The sequence below is a fragment of the Podarcis tiliguerta genome, assembly GCF_965153285.1.
Source record: "Podarcis tiliguerta genome assembly, chromosome: 11".
Classification (NCBI taxonomy): domain Eukaryota; kingdom Metazoa; phylum Chordata; class Lepidosauria; order Squamata; family Lacertidae; genus Podarcis; species Podarcis tiliguerta.
The window spans coordinates 22,156,995-22,178,129 of record NC_139544.1 but is presented as its reverse complement, the minus strand read 5'-3'; the positions used below and the strand labels follow the sequence as shown (position 1 = coordinate 22,178,129).

The 21,135-nt window shown below is 40.7% G+C and overlaps 1 protein-coding gene and 1 long non-coding RNA gene across 6 annotated transcripts in view; one reads left to right on the top strand and one right to left on the bottom strand.

Annotated features, from left to right (window-relative positions):
• The window catches only part of TMEM232 (transmembrane protein 232), a 147,491-nt gene extending 126,828 nt beyond the window's left edge, over positions 1-20,663 (bottom strand). For 3 of the 5 annotated variants that reach the window (XM_083403977.1, XM_083403981.1, XM_083403980.1), the window contains exons 1-4: positions 20,538-20,663; positions 6,230-6,377; positions 3,896-4,007; positions 937-1,042 (exon numbers count right to left, since the gene is read on the bottom strand). In XM_083403977.1, coding sequence (XP_083260103.1) covers positions 937-1,042; positions 3,896-4,007; positions 6,230-6,363 — 352 coding nt within the window. In that variant the 5' untranslated portion in view covers positions 6,364-6,377; positions 20,538-20,663. Of the gene's footprint in view, positions 1-936; positions 1,043-3,895; positions 4,008-6,229; positions 6,378-9,078; positions 9,122-13,232; positions 13,308-20,537 lie in introns of those variants that run through there. The other 2 variants (XM_083403979.1, XM_083403978.1) reach the window with 2 other exon arrangements.
• On the top strand, positions 9,286-10,342 carry LOC310660071. Its single transcript, XR_014503115.1, has 2 exons — positions 9,286-9,486; positions 10,020-10,342. It is a non-coding gene; the product is annotated as an uncharacterized lncRNA (long non-coding RNA).
• Positions 20,664-21,135: the final 472 nt, after the last annotated feature.

The window sequence follows — 21,135 nt, the reverse complement described above, 5'->3', positions numbered from 1 at the left end:
TTGCATATAGACCTTCAGGTCCCAATGGGGCCTGGAATCCTAGATATTCCAGCGGCATGTCTCGATTGCTACTGTGCACCATGGAAATGACTCATCATCTGGCAATTTGGTGTTTAGATAACTGACTTGCCATCTATGCAACATGACTAAAGTTAATAAGGTGAAATGAACAAGGTTATAAAATATAAAGGAGCAATTATTATTATTATTATTATTATTAATAATCTGCTCTTCAGAAGGTCCCAGGGCAGGGTACAGCAATATAAAATACAGCATTAAAAACAGTTTAGAACAAACTGTGAAATGAGCATTTCTCCCAGACATTTAGAATTGAAAGCTGAATTGCAAGTAGTACTATTTTGATGGCCATGATAAACACAGAAGTACTCCAATATCTCTGGTTTTTAAATCCCATCAAAAAATGTTCTCTGTATTCTTTTGATGATTCTGAGTACAAGAACTTTCAGATTGGTTCATTACTTTCCAGCATGCCTCTTCAGTTTCACAGATACTCTGCTTTTATCTAACCAGAGAGAAATCTGTGATTTTCCAATATTGAGGCTTCAGCTTTCAGGATGTTAATCACAGCTGTCAAATGGAAATACCATGCAGTTATCAGCTTTTTCTTGTAAATGTCCAGGCTGGGTCTAAAATTTTGCAACAGCACTGCACTAATGGTCTTATAGGACAGGGATATTCAACTTTAGCTATACTCATCCAATGTTATTGCATGCCTGTAGCCATAAGAATAATTTCAAAAGCAAAGTCGGTTGACACAGAATGGAATCAAAGCAGAAACAAAAATAGCATTTTATATATATATTGTGTAATTAGTCTCTTTGTGAGAATAGCTTTATTTTCTTTCCAGTGTCTATAAATTTTGCAGTGCTTGCTTAGAGAAAGGGGCAGCAAAAAAAGAATCTGAAAGAAACCTACCTTCGTGAATTTCTCCTTTACACTGCAATAACAGAATTCCCTCAGCCCATGCCACAGGAAGATTTACATACTTCCCAATACCTAATGTGTTAAGACCTGATCGCCTCTGTTTGGAACATAAAAGATAATAAGACAAAACTTGAGATTTAAAAATCCTTTCAAAAGTCAATATACTTAGAATGACATTTCTACATATTTAAAGAAAGTGTTATTGCTGGTGCAAAACACAATAGCTGGAGCTAACAAGGTAGCAATGTTTAATCCCTCAGGTTAACACTTAAATAAGAAGATGAATGCTTAGCTCTAATTATACTGTTATTACCACCTGAAGTACCTTGCAACAAAAGCAATTAATTACTAGCTCCGCATCATAGTAATAAATTGAGCCAAGTTGTGAAGGGAACTCTTGTGCTAGCATCTCAGTAGGATGGAATCCAATTAGTCAATCCCAACAACATGTGTCTCATGTCCTACAGCAGGCTTCCTCAACCTCGGCCCTCCAAATGTTTTTGGCCTACAACTCCCATGATCCTTAGCTAGCAGGACCATTGGTCAGGGATGATGGGAACTGTAGTCTCAAAAACATCTGAAAGGCCGAGGTTGAGGAAGCCTGCTCTACAGGCAACTCTTGCATGACTGCAGTTTGAAAACTAATTTGGTTGGACTCACAGATGCTCTTCTTTGGTCACACACACAGCATGTCACCAATCAGACAAAGCGTGTTCTCCTTTATGGAGAGCACGTGTTGCGGTGGGGGCTGACAGGACACTCCAAAGTTGTGGGGCGGGCTAATTGATCATTGGCCACTGTTGTGATTGGGCTTCCCTTGCTGTTGGGATGGTGTTAATGTTGCCATTTGATGACTGACAGCCAGAAATGTTAAAACTCCCTGCACGAGGCATAGAGCTTCCTCTTTTCGCTCCGTGCATCAGATTGCCCCTCCCCCCTCCCTATATTTAGGGTTGTTCGCTTTGACCTTGCTATGCATGTCATGGGGTCGTCTGCTCTTGGGGCAGGGGCCTGGTAGGAATTTTGTCCATCCGGCTGATTGGCTGGGACCATTTAGTTTTTGCCTACTGCGTAGCAAATCATCACAACTTGTAAGGTTGCGGTTAGGCATTGGTTTATGGTTTGGTTGGTTGAGGGGTATGGATTGGCTGTGCCTGCCCCTCTAATGCTGCTGCTGCAAGGGATTCAGTTAAAGGAATACAGGGGCTCACTATTGCTTTTGTCCAAACCCTGTCAAGGGGCTAGGGCCACGCAAGAGCCCCTGGTTGCATTTGGGGAAGGCTGAGGGCAGGTTCCCTGCTCCGTCGCTACCCCCAAATGTATTCCCCTTTTCTGACTTTCGCAGCCTTGCGAAATTTCAGTCTGTCCCCCACTGGGGGGCAGATAGTCGCAACCAATGCCTAAGCAACCACTCACATTTTTTGTATTTTAATAAAGTGGCCAAAATTAAGCCAAAAACCTTAAACAAAAATTCTGTGTGTTGTGTGAGTTATTTGGGGTGGCCTGGGGACATAGACATGCAAAACACTCCTTTTCGGACTCTGTACTATTCATTTGTATTTCTATTTCTTTAAACAAATTAGCATATGCCAAATGATCAATGGAAAATTCCCTTGTAAACTTACATCATTTCCGTCAGGTCATTCTGTGCACCCCTCCCCCAATTTACCAGAAGAGGCAGCAAGATTAAAAACTGCAAAGGTTGCATAGGGGAAAAGGATGTTCTTTCCAACCCTAAACTTCTTTTTAGAAAACTCCAAGTACGTAGGTCTGATTCTCCTACCACTGCCACAAAAACTGCCCAGAAATCAAATACTTTAATCATTTTCATTTAATAATTTTTTAATGGTTTTATATGTCTTGTACAAACCATTTGATGAATATCAGCCCTAAAGAGATTCTGTTACAAGAATCCTCCGATGAAGTTGTTTGCTTTCATTACGAAGGAACTCTGATGCTTAGGTCCTTTTTTCTCAGTATGAGCAATGGGACATGCTTAATCCATTGGTTGATTTTTGTATTCTAGTATCTGATTTCACCCAGTAGAATCTCTCATCTCCATCCAACTTATCATTGGAACAAAATATTTGGAAAAAATATTTCAGGTAAGTGGAAGTGGGGTTTACAATCAAGCAGTAATGGGAGTTTATTATATAAATGTGAGAAAATCACCGTATATTTCCACTTATTTCTCCTCCTCTGATAAATGATGAGGAAGGACCATTTGTGATTTCTGCGTTACGACAACTTTATTTATTGTTTCATTTTCTTACATTCATATTCCACCTTTCATGGAACCCAAGACGTCCTCAAGTTACCATTCCAGCTACCAACCAGACCCAGAGCTGCTTAGCTTCAGATAATAAAACGTGGCACAGAAGGGTCATTTCAGTCACATCTCTCACATTATGCAGTTCTGTACCCAAGGGCAGCCTAAATGAGCTTGAGCCAAGCTCCCTCTACAAAATATTGCAAAACCTTCTTCACTCAACCTTTCAGTGAGACTCTGGAATTTTGTTGAAGGCATGTTATGTAAACATAAGCATACATAAACAACTGTACTAAACATAAATATTGCCCTTTGCATTTTTATGTGTTCATTATTGACTTTTTATTAATACAGATATTGGATGTTATCAATAATCTCAACAATCTCTATCCAAAATCTGCCAACCCTCACTAGGAGCCTGTGGTATCAATATAACTGTGCGAAGGTTGAATTTGTTGACTTATATCAGCAAATGTGTTATTTCTGCAAAATGAACAGGGGGAAAAACACTATGAAAATGGTAACTTAAAGGTCACTTTCAAAAAGTAAACAATGAACATTTTGCATCAGAAATATTTAAATTAATTCTTAACTATTAAACACCAATGTAGAAATTTAAGATCAAGAGATGGCCTTTATAAATGTCTCTTTAGAAATCCAGTAATCCTTACGTATACAGACCTTGCATCTTGCAAGCATTTTTTTAGCCAGCTCTATGAATTTTTCTTTACTTTCTGTTTGTAGTGCGTAATTGAAATCCTCAACGAATTGTTCTGTAAGTTCATATGGGTTTCTGATAAAGAATCCAGTGAAGAATTTCAGTTTAATTGACACATCATCATTAAATGAAATCAAAATTTTGTGTATGAAAGATAACTATAGACAGCTAATTTAATTTTTAAAGTCCTATTTGACTCAATGTACAGTGTAGATCATTGTTCTGTGTTTCTAATTTACAGTACTTTATCTGTTGGATAATGCTATTAAGACTGTTTCAATAGCAGCCAATAGACTATGAATATTACAGAAATATATTGATTATTAAACACTGCACTTACGGTTCATCATTATGCTGTTTCCAAGTTATTGACATTTCTTTATGGAATGCAGTATTTTGTAAGAAACAGCCAATAATCTATGTATAAACCATAATGCTTTACAAAAACATCTGCATGTATTTACTCACTGAATACACAACACATTACAAGACAGTTCCATATAAGAATTTCATCATGTTGGAAAGAGTTAACTCTTCACAATATTAGCCCTTTGAATGATTGTTGGTGAAGAAATTAGACCAGGCATAAGCAAACTCCAGCCCTCCAGAAGTTTGCGACTACAATTCCCATCATCCCTGACCACTGGTCCTGTTAGCTAGGGATGATGGGAATTGTAGTCCCAAACATCTGGAGGGCCGGAATTTGTCTATGCCTGAATTAGACTAATCAATACATACTAGCAGGTAAACATAAATTCTGAGCTGGAACTGATTACTTAAGTGAAATTACTACCCCTCCCTTAAATAGAAATCTACCTGATATTTCTCTAGATTGGCCTCTTAAACATCTGCTGTCTTAGTTTCTCTAGAACTAAGCTTCATAGGGACGTGGGTGGTGCTGTGGGTTAAATTACAGAGCCTTGGACTTGTCGATCAGAAGGTCGTGGTTCAAATCCCCGCGACGGGGTGAGCTCCCGTTGCTCGGTCCCTGCTCCTGCCAACCTAGCAGTTCAAAAGCCCATCAAAGTGCAAGTAGATAAATAGGTACCGCTCCGGCGGGAAGGTAAATGGCATTTCCGTGCGCTGCTCTGGTTCACCAGAAGCAGCTTAGTCATGCTGGCCACATGACCCGGAAGCTGTACGCCGGCTCCCTTGGCCAATAAAGCGAGATGAGTGTCGCAACCCCAAAGTCGGTCACGACTGGACCTAAAGGTCAGGGGTCCCTTTACCTTTACCTTTAAGCTTCATAGGAAAGAATCCCAATCAGAGCATTAATGCATCTGAAAAACTTAATGTGACATGATGAAAGGAATAATAATATTAATAAGGAAAACAGTAATGATAAAATCTTTTTAAATTAAAATAGGACACTGCTAAAAATGACTTACACTATTTCACATCTTCCATTTTGCATCCAAAAATATGGATTTGAGTTAAAAGAGACTTAATATGGATTGTACTTTTACAATAGTATACCGTTTGAGCAACCAATTGATATCACGCTAGTCAGCAGCAGGCCTAAGGCAAGGTTGACAGATGCCTTTGATACATCTAATCTCCACTTACTAAGCAAAAAAGGGATGTGGGTGGTGCTGTGGTCTAAACCACTGGGCCTCTTGGGCTTGCTGATTGGAAGGTCAGTGGTTCGAATCCCCGCAACTGAATGAGCTCCCGTTGCTCTGTCCCAGCTCCTGCTAACCTAGCAATTTGAAAGCACACCAGTGCAAGTAGATAAATAGGTACTGCTGCAGCGGGAAGGTAAATGGCATTTCCGTGGGCTCTAGTTTCCATCACGGTGCTCCGTTGCGCCAGAAGCGGCTTAGTCATTCTAGCTACAGGAACCGGAAAGCTGTCTGTGGACAAACGCCAGCTCCCTCGGCCTGAAAGCAAGATGAGCGCCGCAACCCCATAATTGCCTTTGACTGGACTTTAACCACCCTGGGGTCCACCTTTATCAACTAAGCAAATAGTTTCCAGTAAGTCACAGAATGGCAGGTAGTAACCTAGCTCATACTATCTTGAGAGAAGTATTGTTTGTTCTGTTGTCCTGTCTAACAATCTTTTAATTTGGGGGGGGCATCTTTGGCTCCCTGTGTACCCACCCAGTCAAATGGTTATGTCCTGCTGTCATTTCCGTTAGAGTTCCCCAGAAACCACTTTTTCCTATCTATATCTTCTCCATGCTCCCGAGTCTCTCATTAACATGCTTGCAAGTTTCACTGGAAACACCGAAAATCTTTGTCCACTTGCCAGTATGCATTATATAATAATATTGTTTTGTGTTTATTTAAACTTACACGTGTTTCTTTTTCTTGGTTGCAGGTAATGTTTCCTTCAGATATTTAGCCAAGAGTCTCTGCTGAAGTTTTTTATGTTCATCATGGCATACAATGCCAAATTTGTGGACCACTGGCACCTTTATGATGGGCATGTTGTAAAATCAATCTTAAAAAAAAAAAGACAGAATGTTACAACCATATAGAAACGTAATCTTAAGTCTTTCTTACCTTAGGCAGAAAGCTACCATATACAGTCAAAATGCAAGATGAAGTGTGTTCTGCCATGTTTTTTCTCTTCTACCTTAAGGGGAAAAGTAATCTGGAGGCCCTTGGATGGTAAATTCTGTATAAGAACCTTGAATATGCAATCTAAATGGTTCAACTGGGGAAAGTCCATTTCTATTAGATCACAATAATGAATAACAATAATAAGCTATAAATAAAATCAAAATAGAATAATTGAAGTATAATTGCAGTATGGTTAAGCTTATTGATTTACACACCATTCCTCAGCACAGTTAAGTGAAAGCATTTGGATTCAAGCCAATTTATTCCATTGATTTCACTCCCACTACTTCAATGTAACTACTTATTGATCAGGGAATTATGCAGCAGTTCTCCAAACTCACAGCCTGGAGTAGTCAAATCCAAGTTTATCAAATCAAATTGTATTAATTCTTGGAATTGTGTTGACCATATGAAATCAAAAGCATATAGTAACCTTAAAATAGCATTAATAAGATAATGAAACATCAATAAAAACTGATAAATTATGAACTAAAATTCTAAATATCAGTAAATAGCTGTAGGGATACTGGCCACTGAAAGTTCAGAAGCAAAGATGAAAATGTGGCTTACACTCTTCCTCAATAGCTTTCTTTAAAGGGAATACTGTAGGCATAATATGCATGAAAGAACATAACTGCCCTGGTTGCAGGGATATATTGAAATTAGTCAATTTTCATTAGCTCTCTTTTTCATGTAGTAGGATCCTTTTTTAAAAATATTTTATTAGGGTTTTTACATAGAAGAAAGAAAATAAAACAAAAAGAGAAATACAAAAATACAAAAACACAAAAACAACCACACAAAAAAGAAAAAAAAAGACAAGCAAAAAACAATTCCATTTTCATAATATTCCTTGCATTTACTTATTTTCCAGACTTCCCCACACCTCCCGTCACTGTATTCCAGTTCAAATATTTAATCAGCAAATCCCTTCCCTCTATCTTAACTTAGTCTTTATCTTAATATCTTAATGTATCTTAATCTTTTCTTAATATCTTAATATATTGAACCTTTAGTTTTACACCTTTTAACCTTCGAATTTCCATACTCTTTCACCACTTTGTTGCTAATAACCTTTTAACCTCAATCCGATGTCATTCTAACATTCATTAATCTTATAATATTTCTGTAAGTAGTCTTTAAATTTCTTCCAATCTTCTTCCACCGTCTCTTCTCCCTGGTCTCTGATTCTGCCAGTCATTTTTGCCAATTCCATATAGCCCATCACCTTCATCTGCCATTCTTCCAGAGTGGGTAGTTCTTGTGTCTTCCAGTACTGCGCAATAAGTATTCTTGCTGCTGTTGTGGCATACATAAAAAAAAGTTCTATCCTTCTTTGGCACCAATTGGCCGACCATGCCCAGGAGAAAGGTCTCTGGTTTCTTCAGGAAGGTATATTTAAATACCTTTTTCATTTCATTATAGATCATTTCCCAGAAGGTCTTAATCCTTGGGCACATCCACCAAAGGTGAAAGAATGTACCTTCATGTAGTAGGATCCTAAGATGGTTTACACAGAAGTTGTCCCACTGTGGAAGATTTACTTCCTAGACATGCAACCTTAGCAAATCAATGTAGTGTTCATGCTTCATTTCATAAGGCTTCTCAATGAATACTGTAATAATACATGAAATTACAAACATTCCTATAAGAGTGGATCGTGTGAAAAGGGAAAAATCACTATAAAGCAAAAACTGCAGGAAGCGACAGGTTCTTGTTAAGTTGAGTTGTTATAGAAACTCGCTGCATGACAGATGTTCCATTATCTGTTAATAGGCTGTTATTATCTAAGGGTGTACAAAGTGATCTGAAGTATACTTATTAACCCTCACTGAGTTCAACAGGACTTACTCACTAGTAAATGTGTTTTAGATAACACCTTTACAGTAGTAGCTTGTGGCCACTATTAGAAGATGGCCAACAACTTGGATAGCTTTAAAGGGGGATTAAACCACAGCTGTCAACTTACAGATTTGAAAATAAGGGATCAGCAGCCTCAAAAATAAGGGATCAGCAGCCAAAATAAGGGATCGCCTTTCCTTTTCCCTCACCGTGTGCCCCCGCTCCAAACAGACCTTCTTCCCGGCAAGGGTGAGTGGGCCATCGATGACGTATCCACCCGATTCTGATCCAAGCACAGGTATGCTCAACTTCTGAGCCCCTCCGAGCCAAAGGCAGAAAGCCCAGCCAGCAGCCTCAAGGAAAACCACCGTCACCTCTCCGCTGGGAAGCGCTGAGCAAAGGTGAGTCCCCAGGCAACGCAGCCGATTTGATCGGCACAAGTCATGCAAGCTCCACCCTCCCAGTCGTTCTTAGACTCCTTATTGGGTGAGCAATGCAGCCAGGCAACACAGTTGGAGCCTCCCTCCTCCCTGGCCAGCAGGGAAGAAGGGAGAGGAGCTGCTTCCTTTGAAACCCGGGAAATTTAAGGGACATCATCAATAAGGGACAGCAGCGGGACACGGCGCTGGGATAAGGGAGTTTCCCGCCAAATAAGGGACAGTTGACAGCTATGGGTTAGACAAATGTGTGGATGATAAAATTATCTATTGTTAGTAGTCATGAAGACTATATTTTACCCTCAGTATCAGAGGCAGTATGAATCGCAGTTGCTGGTGGTCATGAGTGGGACAGTGCTACTGCATTCACATCATGGACTGCCCCTGGGCATCTGTTTGCCACTGTGAGAACAGAATGCATATTTACTCATCAGCAAGCATCATTCAGTGTTGCTTAGTGACAGTGGGGCAGGTACCATCCAGTGGGGCTTACTCCCTTGGTAGTGTGTTTAGGATTGCAAACTAGAGAAACACCTAGGAACAGGCAAGGGAAGAAGCACGGATCCTAGCACTTGCCTCCCATTTCTATAATGGGTCAGTTACTATAATTGCCATTGTTCACACTAGTGGTAGGACATCCAGCAAGAAATATCAGCCCTGGACAGCAGGACAAAAAGCAAAACTTCTGAGCTGCAAAAATAAATGCAGGTATTGATGTGCAGTAATTAATAACAATAATAATAATAAATTACTTATACCCTGCCCATCTGGGCCTCCCCAGCCACTCTGGGCGGCTCCCAACAGAATATTAATTTTAAAAAGTGACAACATCAAACATTAAAAATTTCCCCAAAGAGGGCTGCCTTCAGATGTCTTCTAAAAGTCAGATAGTTGTGTATTTCCTCGGCATCTCGTAGGAGGGCATTCCACAGGGCGGGTGCCACTGCTGAGAAGGCCCTCTGCCTGGTTCCCTGTAATCTTACTTCTCACAGTGAGGGAACCGCCAAAACGCCCTCGGCACTGGACCTTTGAAGGAAACTATCCTAAGTGAATATGCATGCAGAGTAAGAAAGGTCTAAGGCTTGGTCCAACTGTGAAGATGGGAAAATAATATCTATTTAAAGAGGCAATTAGAATGCAATCCTAACCCCGCCAGGGCAGCAGAGGAGCTTCCTTCATTCCACTTCTTGTTCTGGACAGGGAGGAAGGAGGACAGAAGGAAAAACTTATATTTTTTACAGTTTAGGCAGGCGCATTAAGGACTTCTGCAGTAGAGGAGCTCCCCACCAGTGGAGAGCAGCCAAGCCAGGCAGAGCTGGACAGCGGGACAGCACCTCATCCAAACCGACCTCCATGAGATCAGGAGTTTGGATTGCTCTGCCCATCAGAGAACCAGAAGGAGAAACTAGAGAAGATGTCAAGGAAGCCTGAAGGGGAGAGAATAATTCTGAATGCCAGTGACGGGAAGAATGAAGTTGAAGACATGTAAACTGCAGTGACAACTGATAAAGCTGGTGAATAATGAGTACCTTGTTGTGATGAAATAGAGCCATATGTTTTAACAGCTGATTTATACCTGTTCTTTTTTTATTACTCTTGGCATTCTGTCTCTGGTTTATAAATTGCCTCGGAACGAAATAAATAAAAAGGATTTGAGAATAAATGTGATGTATGAAACCATTACCATAATACATCAAACAAAAGGCTATTAGAAGACTGTGTTAATGTCTGCCAATAAGCAGTCTTGCATGAATTTTTTAAGAACACATTTAAATCATAATTAGCTCGGCTGATATGTAGATAGATATAGGTATAGATAATTTCACAAATTTTAGTTTGTTACAGAAACAGCCAATTTGAGAAAATGAAACTTATAATTACATAAAGCTCTATAATCTGATCAAATTCAGCCTTATCAAGGTAATAGTATATTTTTTCTAAACGGCTTCCCACCACATTTTTTATCTTAGGTAAGTGAATTCCTACTGATATTAGCTAAAATAATAGTATTTCCAACTTACTGCTTTGGTTAAAGTGTTCCTTCAGCCTATAACAGCTACTGGATACAGTGGTGCCTTGCAAGACGAAAAGAATCCGTTCGTCTAGCGGTTTTTTCGTCTTGCGAAGCGGATTAGCGGATTAGCGCTATTAGCGGTTTAGCGGCTATTAGCGGCTATTAAAGGTTTAAGGGATTAGCGGATTAGCTGCTAAAAGGCTATTAGCAGCTTAGTGCCTTAGAAAAAGGGGGTGGAGAGCGGGGAAAAAACCCCAGGAATCGCAAGACATTTTCGTCTTGCGAAGCAAGCCCATAGCAAATTCGTCCTGCGAAGCACCTCCAAAACGGAAAACCCTTTCGTCTAGCGGGTTTTCCGTCTTGCGAGGCATTCGTCTTGCGGGGCACCACTGTATGTCCAAAGAAAAGTCATTCTCAGGTTGTTTTTCCTGGGGCCCACTTCTGTGAGACTTTTTATTCCAAGGCAGGGTACTGCAGGGCACATCAGCTGACGACACAAGCAGCCCGAGCATAAGTCTTGTGGTGCTGTTAGGACCCTTCAAGGGTGTGAAGAATCTTCAGAAATGGGGAAGGGATAATAAAATCATTTTCCCCCTACACTAGGCACATCCATGGAAAGACAGATCGTGAAGCTGAGGCTCCAATAATTTGGCCACCTCATGAGAAGAGGAGACTCCCTGGAAAAGACCCTGATGTTGGGAAAGATGGAGGGCACAAGAAGAAGGGGACGACAGAGGATGAGATGGTTGGACAATGTTCTCGAAGCTACAAACATGTGTCTGACCAAACTGCGGGAGACAGTGGAAGACAGAAGTGCCTGGGGTGCTCTGGTCCATGGGGTCACAAAGAGTCGGACACGACTAAACGACTAAACAACAACAAGGCACATCCAACTCCCAAGAGACTGCGATCTACTCCCAGTATAACAAAAAAACTGGCCATGATCTACCCATTGTCATTGGAGGGAGGATGACTTGGATGGGTGGAAGGGGAAGACTGACCAGAGTTGTTGAGTTTTTTGGGGGGAAGGATTGCAGAACAACCCACAGTTTACAAATGCACACACCGCTAAAACCAATCACTGTATCCCCTATTGACATCAACAAATGCCCCAAAAAACCCCACGCCCACTAGACGCAACAGAGAAACAAATAGAGAGGGGAGGGGGGCGGAGATATTCATTCTGCTACTTTTTTTAATCCTGTGATTGAGAAGGATCCTGCAATCAACCGGGGATCTACCTGTCGATCGCGGTCGACCAGTTGAACATGTCTGCCCTAAACAAATACCCCAGCCCATGGCCCTTCCTTGCTGTACAATAAAGTACTGGAGGGCTCCCGATCACAATTTTTATAGACCACATCCATCAACATTATATACTGCACAGGCCACTACTGCAAAAGAAAGTTCCAGAGGGATGGTGCTGCAAAGCTAATGGCCCTGTTCCAGGTAACCATGGAGCAGACCTCAGGAGCATGTGGTACTTAGTAGAAGGGCATCCCTAGTCATTGTATAGACAAGGCAGCTACATCAGGGGTAATCTAGCAGTCCTTCAGGTAATTTGGTTCCAAGTTGTTTAGGAGTTTATATACTAACAGTAAAGCCACAAACCTGGTTCAATACAGCAGCATAAAGCTAGTTACTAAGAACAAGGCAGGATCAAACTGTGGTTTCTAATAAGGTTCAAGCAGACCAATTCACAACACAGGAAACCATGGTTTTCTGTTATGTCTGAACTGGGCCAATTTGTGTTCTCCATCAATATATCTTATCTCTGGTGTGTCTTTTTATAGTAAGATAGTTGAAACATCCCACAAATAGTAAATAGATGAAATTGCAGAATGGTATTGTTTCTCATATTCTTCAACTTCTTATGCAGATGATAGCTCACACACAACTCTTGAACTACTTGAACTATCATGTTTTCACAGTTAAGGGCACTTAACAACAACAACAAAGCTTGTTTCATCATTTTATTCTGCAGCATGTTCAAATGCAGTACAGAACTCAAACAGAATAGTGCTCTGAGCTCTGGCGGTTATGACGTTGTGTTAAGACAGAGCTGCTCCAACAAGTCTAGTGAATAATCTAGGTGTTAAGATATTCAAGGACTAAATTTTTACCAAATCTAATCTACCATCCATCTTCACCCATTGCAAGCATAAGCAAATGGGAATGAAAAGCTCTACATAATGAAAGAGCAGATTACTTTGAGTTTCTGAAAATATCAGTCTGATTTCTTTGCAATGTGAGGATGATGAATCACCATTCTGCCTATGTTAATTCCAAATACATCTAAATTTTTATTCCTTATAAAATGCTTCAGTAGAGTGGCAATTTACAATTTTTAATCAGGTCTGAGGTTCCCATCAGCTAAATCTTTGCACTTCTGACAAAAGCATAATGAATGAACAATTGTAGCATTGTTTCACATGCAAACCTCATTCAGTTCTGTCTTCTTGCCCCTGCCAAAATCTTGTGTATTTCTCCTTGATTATAAGAACTTCAATGGAATCTGAATAACATAAATGTATATTTTATTCATGCAGGCATGCTGTTTCTGATTATCATCCTAATTCAGAAAATCATTAATAATTTCAATACCACTCTCAGGAATAGAGCACTGCCTTTCTTTTCTGGCTGTTTTCCCACTAAAAATCATCCCCCAATTTTATTCCCCCATATTGAGAGGGACCCATATCTTATTCCCTCCAGAAGAAAATGCATATGGGGGAGAGAGAATTTTAAGTGAAAAATAGTGAAGACCTTTTTTTGTATTCCTATAGTTACACAGTTCTCATATTCTTGTAGTTGTAATCCTTTCCCATATTATTCTTCCCCCCTACGAGTTTGTCCACAGAGCACCCTGGGGGAAAGAGATAAGAGGAAGAGGAAGACATGGCAAGAGGGAAACCGTGAGAAGACGTAGTGTATCAATAAAGAGAGTTGTTTGTGTCCAAGCCATCCCAACATCTAACGGTGCAGGTCCGGGGCCCTGCAGCCATTGGGGTTGGGTATCAATGGTGCCACAACCACTGTTCTGAAATTTGTACATTTTACAGAGGGCACGGTTATTCATTTTTCTGTATCTTGCACTGGTATTGATTTGCAATGAAGGCTGGGTAAAAATAGTTCAAATTAATTTGAAAGATAGAAATAAAATCATGAAGACTTCTTCTGCTGCCCCACTTTGTAAGAAAGAAGGGGAAGGGGAGATCAGGAGATCAGGCAGGCCTCAGGGAAAGGAATGGACAGACAGTATGTAGGGCTCATGGAGGGCAGCTTGCCCAGGGACCTTACAAACTTGGCAGAACAGTATCTTCACTGCCAGAGACAAGATGCAACCCCATCTCCACCCATACTGCTCCTTCATTAAAATGTACAGCTTATCCATTAAAACCAAAGGGGGGGGGGTGAGAAAGAATATACAACCTCTTATATCTCATCTGACCATGCAACTCAAAGCCCCCCCTCCATGTCCCTTATACACTGACAGATTACAAACTTATCTGACAGCTGTAGTAGATTGTTGTCTCAAATTTGCCACAATGCTCCAGATTGACAGTACATCGGGGTACTATGGGAAATACAAAACACTGGCTCACAGGTCCAGGTGAGATATGAGAATGTGTGAGCTTTGCCAAGGTACTGGGAACACTAGCAACTAGGAATGCAATGAACAGTAGTTAGTTTTGGTTCTCTAAGTTCACCTATGGTGTTCGAAAAGTAACTATACACCTAATATAGGTATTATCCATAGGTGTACAGTTGTACCTTGGAAGTCGAACAGAATCCATTCCGGAAGTCCATTCAACTTCCAAAATGTTCGAAAACCAATGCGTGGCTTCTGATTGGCTGCAGAAAGCTCCTGCAGCCAATCGGAAGTCGTGGAAGCCCTGTTGGACATTCGGCTTCCAAAAGAACGTTCAAAAACTGGAATACTCACTTCCAAGTTTTGTTCGTTCGGGAGCCAATTTGTTCGGGAGCCAAGGTGTTTGAGATCCAAGGTACGACTGTATAATTACTTTTTGAAAACACTGTATAATCTTCGTGAACTTTTTTAGCTCTTTCAGGTGAATTTCTAATAAACACATTTTTGTAAGCAATTTCTCTCAACAGAATGCATTTCTGTATGCTATTTTCAGTAATTTATGCAGTTTAAATTTATGCACAATTTTCTCTAACAATGGTTGGAGAGCTGCATTGCAAACATGGGACAGGTGCAAATTTAGAAGGTTTCAAAATGAGCAAATCAGGTGGGTTTGCCCTTTAAATGTGAACTGAACTGGATCTCTCCCCTCCCCACAATTCCTACCAGTAGCTCTCTGAGAATGCCCATGGTAGTTCACTTGGCTGGGTCACAAGGTCCTTAATCAAAATGTTTGCTATGCAAAGTTCTTTGCAATGTTAAATGTCTTTCCAGTAGATAAGAGTCTGGATTTCTCCCACAAACACATGAGCCCCAACTTGAAACCTAGAGTGTGATTTCTACCACATTGCCTGCTGTAACAGCAAGTGTAACAGTAAAGATAACTGCAGGGGGGACAGTACCCAGTGATCTGAGCACTGGAAATTATAGTATCTGCAATAAGACTGTCCTGCAGAGAGGCATCTGGAGTGACGACATTATGAATAAGAACCATGTATTTATTTATACATAAAACCATTTTGCAAGTCTTTCATCTAAACTCCCATGAGGAGGCAACTATTATTTCAATTTTATATATGCATAACTGAGCCTGAGAAATAATATTACATATGCACATAAGCAAATGCTGGCATGGATCAGTGCTCAAAGTGGGAGAAAAAAAGGAAACGGGGTGGTTTTGCTTCATATTCAACCAGAGTCAGAGCCAAGCTGCATGTGGTTTACCTTCAAGTGCAGGATTTTTCTTACACTAATAGCCACCAATACTTGCCACCAAGTCTGGTGTGGGTGGGCTTTGGTTTTGGAAGTAGGAGTCTGTAACCCCCTCCCCCCTCCCTGTGATCCCAATCCAAAATGATCCCCAAATGCACTGAAGCTAATGGGAGCTTTTTTCTCCATGCAAATAGCAGACACGGGGGGGGGGGGGTAGCAATCAAGACTGGGAATGCAGCAGAGACAAAAGGTTAGAGTCACGTATCCCCCTGCCAAACTAGAGTCCTGATCTGGATTGGGGTCTGTTAAGTTGTGGGTGAACATATCAGACGACACAGCTATTCTTCAACAGCTCTTATTTATTCAGAGGCCAGAACAGAACTGAGCCGAAGGGCTCAGTCAGCCTGCTTATATAGAGCTCCGGTACAACGTTACTGTAGCAACTTTCTAAAACTATCCAATCACTGAACGTCACTTTTGATCCTTCATTTGCATAACTATCTACAGTATCCCCCTGCTGGCCCAGGGTGAGAACTTCAGTACATAACAGGGTCCTGCGCTGGCTATGTGTGAAAGAAAAATCCTGCACTCAAGGGCAAATCACATGATTAATGTCACAAATAAATTGGCTTGCAATTACATCCACTGAAAAATAGTGAAATGTTTTAAAGTTTGTCTCAATAGAAAGGGTCTGGTATCTCATCCTTCTAGATCTGGATAAGTAACTTTATATCTGTATCTATATGCATATATATATGCACACAGAGAGATATACAGATAAATACACACACACACACAGCGATGGGGACAAAGTCTGAATCCCAAAATTCCTCCTAAGAGAATCCCCCTTGTTCTGCCACTCCTTCTGTTGCTCTTACCCCTAGCACAAGCCCTTTCTTATCTCCTCTCACCTGGATTTAACACCCTGTTGAAATATAAAGCCGTACATAATGGCCAAGTCTATAAATGTACAGTGGGACCTCGGGTTACGTACTTAATTCGTTCCGGAGGTCCGTTCTTAACCTGAAACTGTTCTTAACCTGAAGCACCACTTTAGCTAATGGGGCCTCCCGCTGCCGCTGCGCCACCGGAGCACGATTTCTGTTCTTATCCTGAAGCAAAGTTCTTAACCCAAGGTACTATTTATGGGTTAGTGGAGTCTGTAACCCGAAGTGTATGTAACCCGAGGTACCACTGTATATAAGTTAATTGCTCCTAGAAGTAAAATAACAACCACGTACGTAGCTCGAAATACCAAAATTAATAGCTCTCTGCTCTAGGAACTATGCAGAGATCAAGGTTTCCTAACAAATTAAAACACAAGCATGGCATTTTCACTTCTTGATTAAGGGGTAAGAGTAGATGGAAGCATATGCAGCAGGCGTACAGATATCACAATACTGTACGTATCTGTAGTAGCCCAACGAAAGACTCAATATGCTTGGCAGAGTGCTCCATCTACTGTCTATTTATAGTTAAGTCTTTGCCGTATCGCAAATTTTTGAGCAACTATAAGGAGTGGCTGGCCCCTCTGGAAATTATATATGGACAATGTCACTGGAAGGCATGCTAGTAATGATGTCAACTTATGACCCCCAAGAAATGCAACAGTGGCTTTCATAACTTTTGTAATGGGGTGAGCTCAACAGATGCTACTTCTACTGTCCTGCAGTAATGAGAAAAGCTGCGCATCAGCTCCTAGTAGAGGTGGAAGAAAACAGATTGCTTGTGTTATAACTTGTTGTCTTAAAAATAGTAACAATTGTATCAGCCTTGTAATAAGGTCGGTCAGTTTTATTTTCCCATATATTGCAGGCCACCTAATGAGTTCACCTTGTAAGGGCACCTCAATCAGTTCATGGTAGAGATTAGATTTGAACCAGGAAATCCCTGATTTGTTGCTCAGTCTCTTAAGCCACTGTGCTACACCAGCTTCCAAAAAACTTTTTATGCTTAACTTTTCATAGTACAGAAACCATGACTCAATAAGGCAGAAACAGTCCCTCCATCCACTAGTTTATAAATGAGGTGGGGTGGGGGGTTTCAAATGACACAATTTATCAGATAATGAAGCAAACTTGACACATAAGTGTTTCCAGATTCGTGTTTCACAAACACAACCTCACATAACTTATCATAGGCTGCCCACCCTAATGACAGTATTTGTATACATCAATCCAGTGGCTCGGGTAAGACAAGATGCAAAAAGAGACAGAAGTGGAGAATTGTTTCATGACCAAGCCATTATAGTGCAAAACAATTGTTTAAAAAAAGATTGCATTTTTGTTTTAGCCCAACAGATTTGGACTAGCTCCATTTAAGCAACTTTACCCCCCCCAAAAAATGAAAAAAAAAACTTTGAAAATGCCAGAAAGACATTTTCAGTAGAACTGAAGATGTGGAAAAGAGCAAATTATATTTGCTTGAAAGCTGTGTTAGATTTGATTAGCTGGATGAATCAATTTTACTGAAAGAACCTATTTGACTCTGGGAACTATCCACCAAAAAGTCCACAAGTTCCACTGAAACTAATGAGAGTTGCTTGGATAATTACAGGGCTTTTTCTTTTTTTGCAGGGGAACACCCTACTACAAGAGTCAATGGGTCATTTGATATAAGAATCTTTTAAATCCATGCAAAACCACCAACAAACCAGAGGTGTGGCTGGGGGGTTGGGGGTGGGGCACACTGGGTACCACACTGCAGGGGTGGCGCTTACCGTGGGGCCTGGTAACTGGGAATGACACGGTGGCTCAGGCACCCGCAGGCACCTCACTGCCCAAAGCGGCAGTGTGGGGCTTGTGTCTGCCCACCACCTCCCCCTCAGCCACCCTACACCTCAGGCACCCGAGCGGCTAGCTACGCCGCTGCAAGAAACATTTCCAAATGGATTACATTGCACAGTTCAAACCCATCAGGAAAAACAGGAAAAATACTTTAAAGCCAGCGTAACATTACTTACATTTTGTCAGTTTTCTATAAACTGCTCAGAGGTTTTCTTAGAATAGCAACATATAAATCTCATTGAATAAAATAAAAACTAAATCTTGAAGTGCCCTGCAAGATAAGTAATATTGGTCCCGAGGACTCAGAAATAGAGATTTGAGCCTGTCTTTCTCGGGTGTTCCAAACACAAAACCACATTCACATCCGACAATTATTAATTTGGGAATAATTGGCTACCTCTGCTTAATGCTTGAAAGGAAATGCGAGGAAAGGTATACAGTCACACACATAATCAACACACGTAAACTGGGGGGAGGGGGGTTGCCTGTATATACCCTAGCCAATCCATCTATTGGAGTAGGACCAGCCCCATGACAGGGTTCTAGCCTGATCTACGTGAGTCACTCACAACAGCAGCAATAATCCATATACATGGTTGTTGTTGTTTTTTAAAAAAAAGGATTGGGTTCCCAAACAGTTTGTTGGGCTGAAAGCGGGCCCCAGGTTAACATTACTCCCTAACCACACTCGCTTTTGCACTCAGGTGTTCCTTGTGGGTGTTTCATAGACATCTGGTTAGCCACTGTAGAAACATGATGCTGAACTATATTATTATTATTATTATTATTATTATTATTATTATTATTATTATCATCATCCCACAGTTTCCAGCACCCAGGATTTATGGCGGCCTACTGGTGAAAGCTTACTGGGAAATGATATAGAATGAATTGAAAAAGATGTTTAAAATACCGTAACGCTTATAAGGAAAACCCAGAAGCTTCCTTTTGGGGAATTATAGGGACAGAACTACCCAAGCTGTATGTACTACAGCGGCAAGAATACTGTTACTTGCCCAAAAATGGAAAGAAGAAGAAATCCCAGCAAAAGAAGAATGGATACAAAAACTTATGGAATACACAGAAATGGCAAAAATAAGCAATCAAGATAGCAAACTTTTTATAAAAGAATGGAAATGGTTTGTTGAATGTTTACAAATAAATTGTAAACAAGTAAGAACATTGGCAGGATTATTGTAATACAGTAACCTGCAACAGTTTTATAAGAGCATATATTTAAAGTAGATGAATAAATGCAGTGCTTTTTTCTGGAGGGATGCAGGGGCACACCTACCCCTAAACATTTTGTGAATCTTTGTACTTTTGTCCATTTACTGTATTTATTTTTCCCGATTTGAACTATAAAATTTTGAATCAAAATGAGAGTACCCCTAAACATTTTTTAAGAAAAAAGGACTGAATAAAGGAACAAATTAAGTAGCTTTGGATATGCAGAAAATGTTAAAAGTAAATTTAAGGAACCGCAGAAAGAGGGGGAGGGAAGTCAAGTTTTGAAATGCTAAAACACCTGTAAAATTATTGAAATGTATAAACCTGAAAATCATAAATAAAATGTAAAAAAGAGAAAAAGCTAAAAACATAGGAAAGATAGTGATTAAAAAGTGATTAAACAGAAATAGAAAACATACACACACAAAAAACATATATCCAGTGCTTTTTTCTGGGGGGACACATTTTGTGAATCTTTGTACTTTTATCCATTTACTGTATTTATTTTCCCCGATATGAACTATAAAATGGTGATTTTCTCGAGTCAAAATGAGAGTACCCCTAAACATTTTCCACACACACACGAGAAACTAGATGGGCCTTTAGCCTGATCCAGCTCTTACCTTCCCAGTTTTTCCTTTTGTAATTCGTCCCCAAATTCCATTACAGTAAAACCACTGCAGTTCCTACAGTTAAGTAACCCAAGCTTAAGGCGCAGGCAACCAACTCCCTCCGGCGGGGCCTGTTTCCCGGCTTCTCGAGGCAATAAGGGAGCCCTTGAGAAGATTGAGAAACTCCCGTGTAATTAATAATACTTCGGCTTCTCTCTGCTCCTCGCCTCCTGAAGCAGCCTTAACCCCGCGCTTACCCTGCTTGCTGGATGGAAGGACAAATGGGTGCCCAGCGCGCGCGCCCTGCCCGCCTTGGCCGCCTAAATCTTCTCTCGGCGTTCAGGTGCTTCTACTGGCAGCTGTTGCTATGGACGCGGCCAGGCCCGGATTCCACCCAGCAGCCCGAGAGGGAGGAAGGCAAGAAGCGCCCCTCAGCTGGGCTGCAATCATGCCGTGGCTCCCGCCTCACCACGTTTCATGAGACCAAAGAAGGGGAAAGGAAAAGGCGCCGAATAATTGGGGGAGAAGCGGGTTGTTTTAAAAGCGCCTTCTTTATTCATTATAAAGCTAGCCATGTTAGTTTGTTTCAGCAAAAACAATAGTCTTATGGCACCTAAAGTCTAGCAAATCTATTATTGTTTACTAAAGTTCGCACTAAAAACAAGCTAAACTAAACCAAAGCTTTTTGGTGCAAAATCTACAGATGAGTACAAACCAAAATGTAACAAGATAATGAGCACAACATTACAAATCCTCCAGAACACTTTTATCAGGCTAGACATTACACAAAACGTGTTACAGGAGGGAAGAAAGAGGGGTCTAAAGAAATTAATGAAGAAACCCAATATTTTTGTT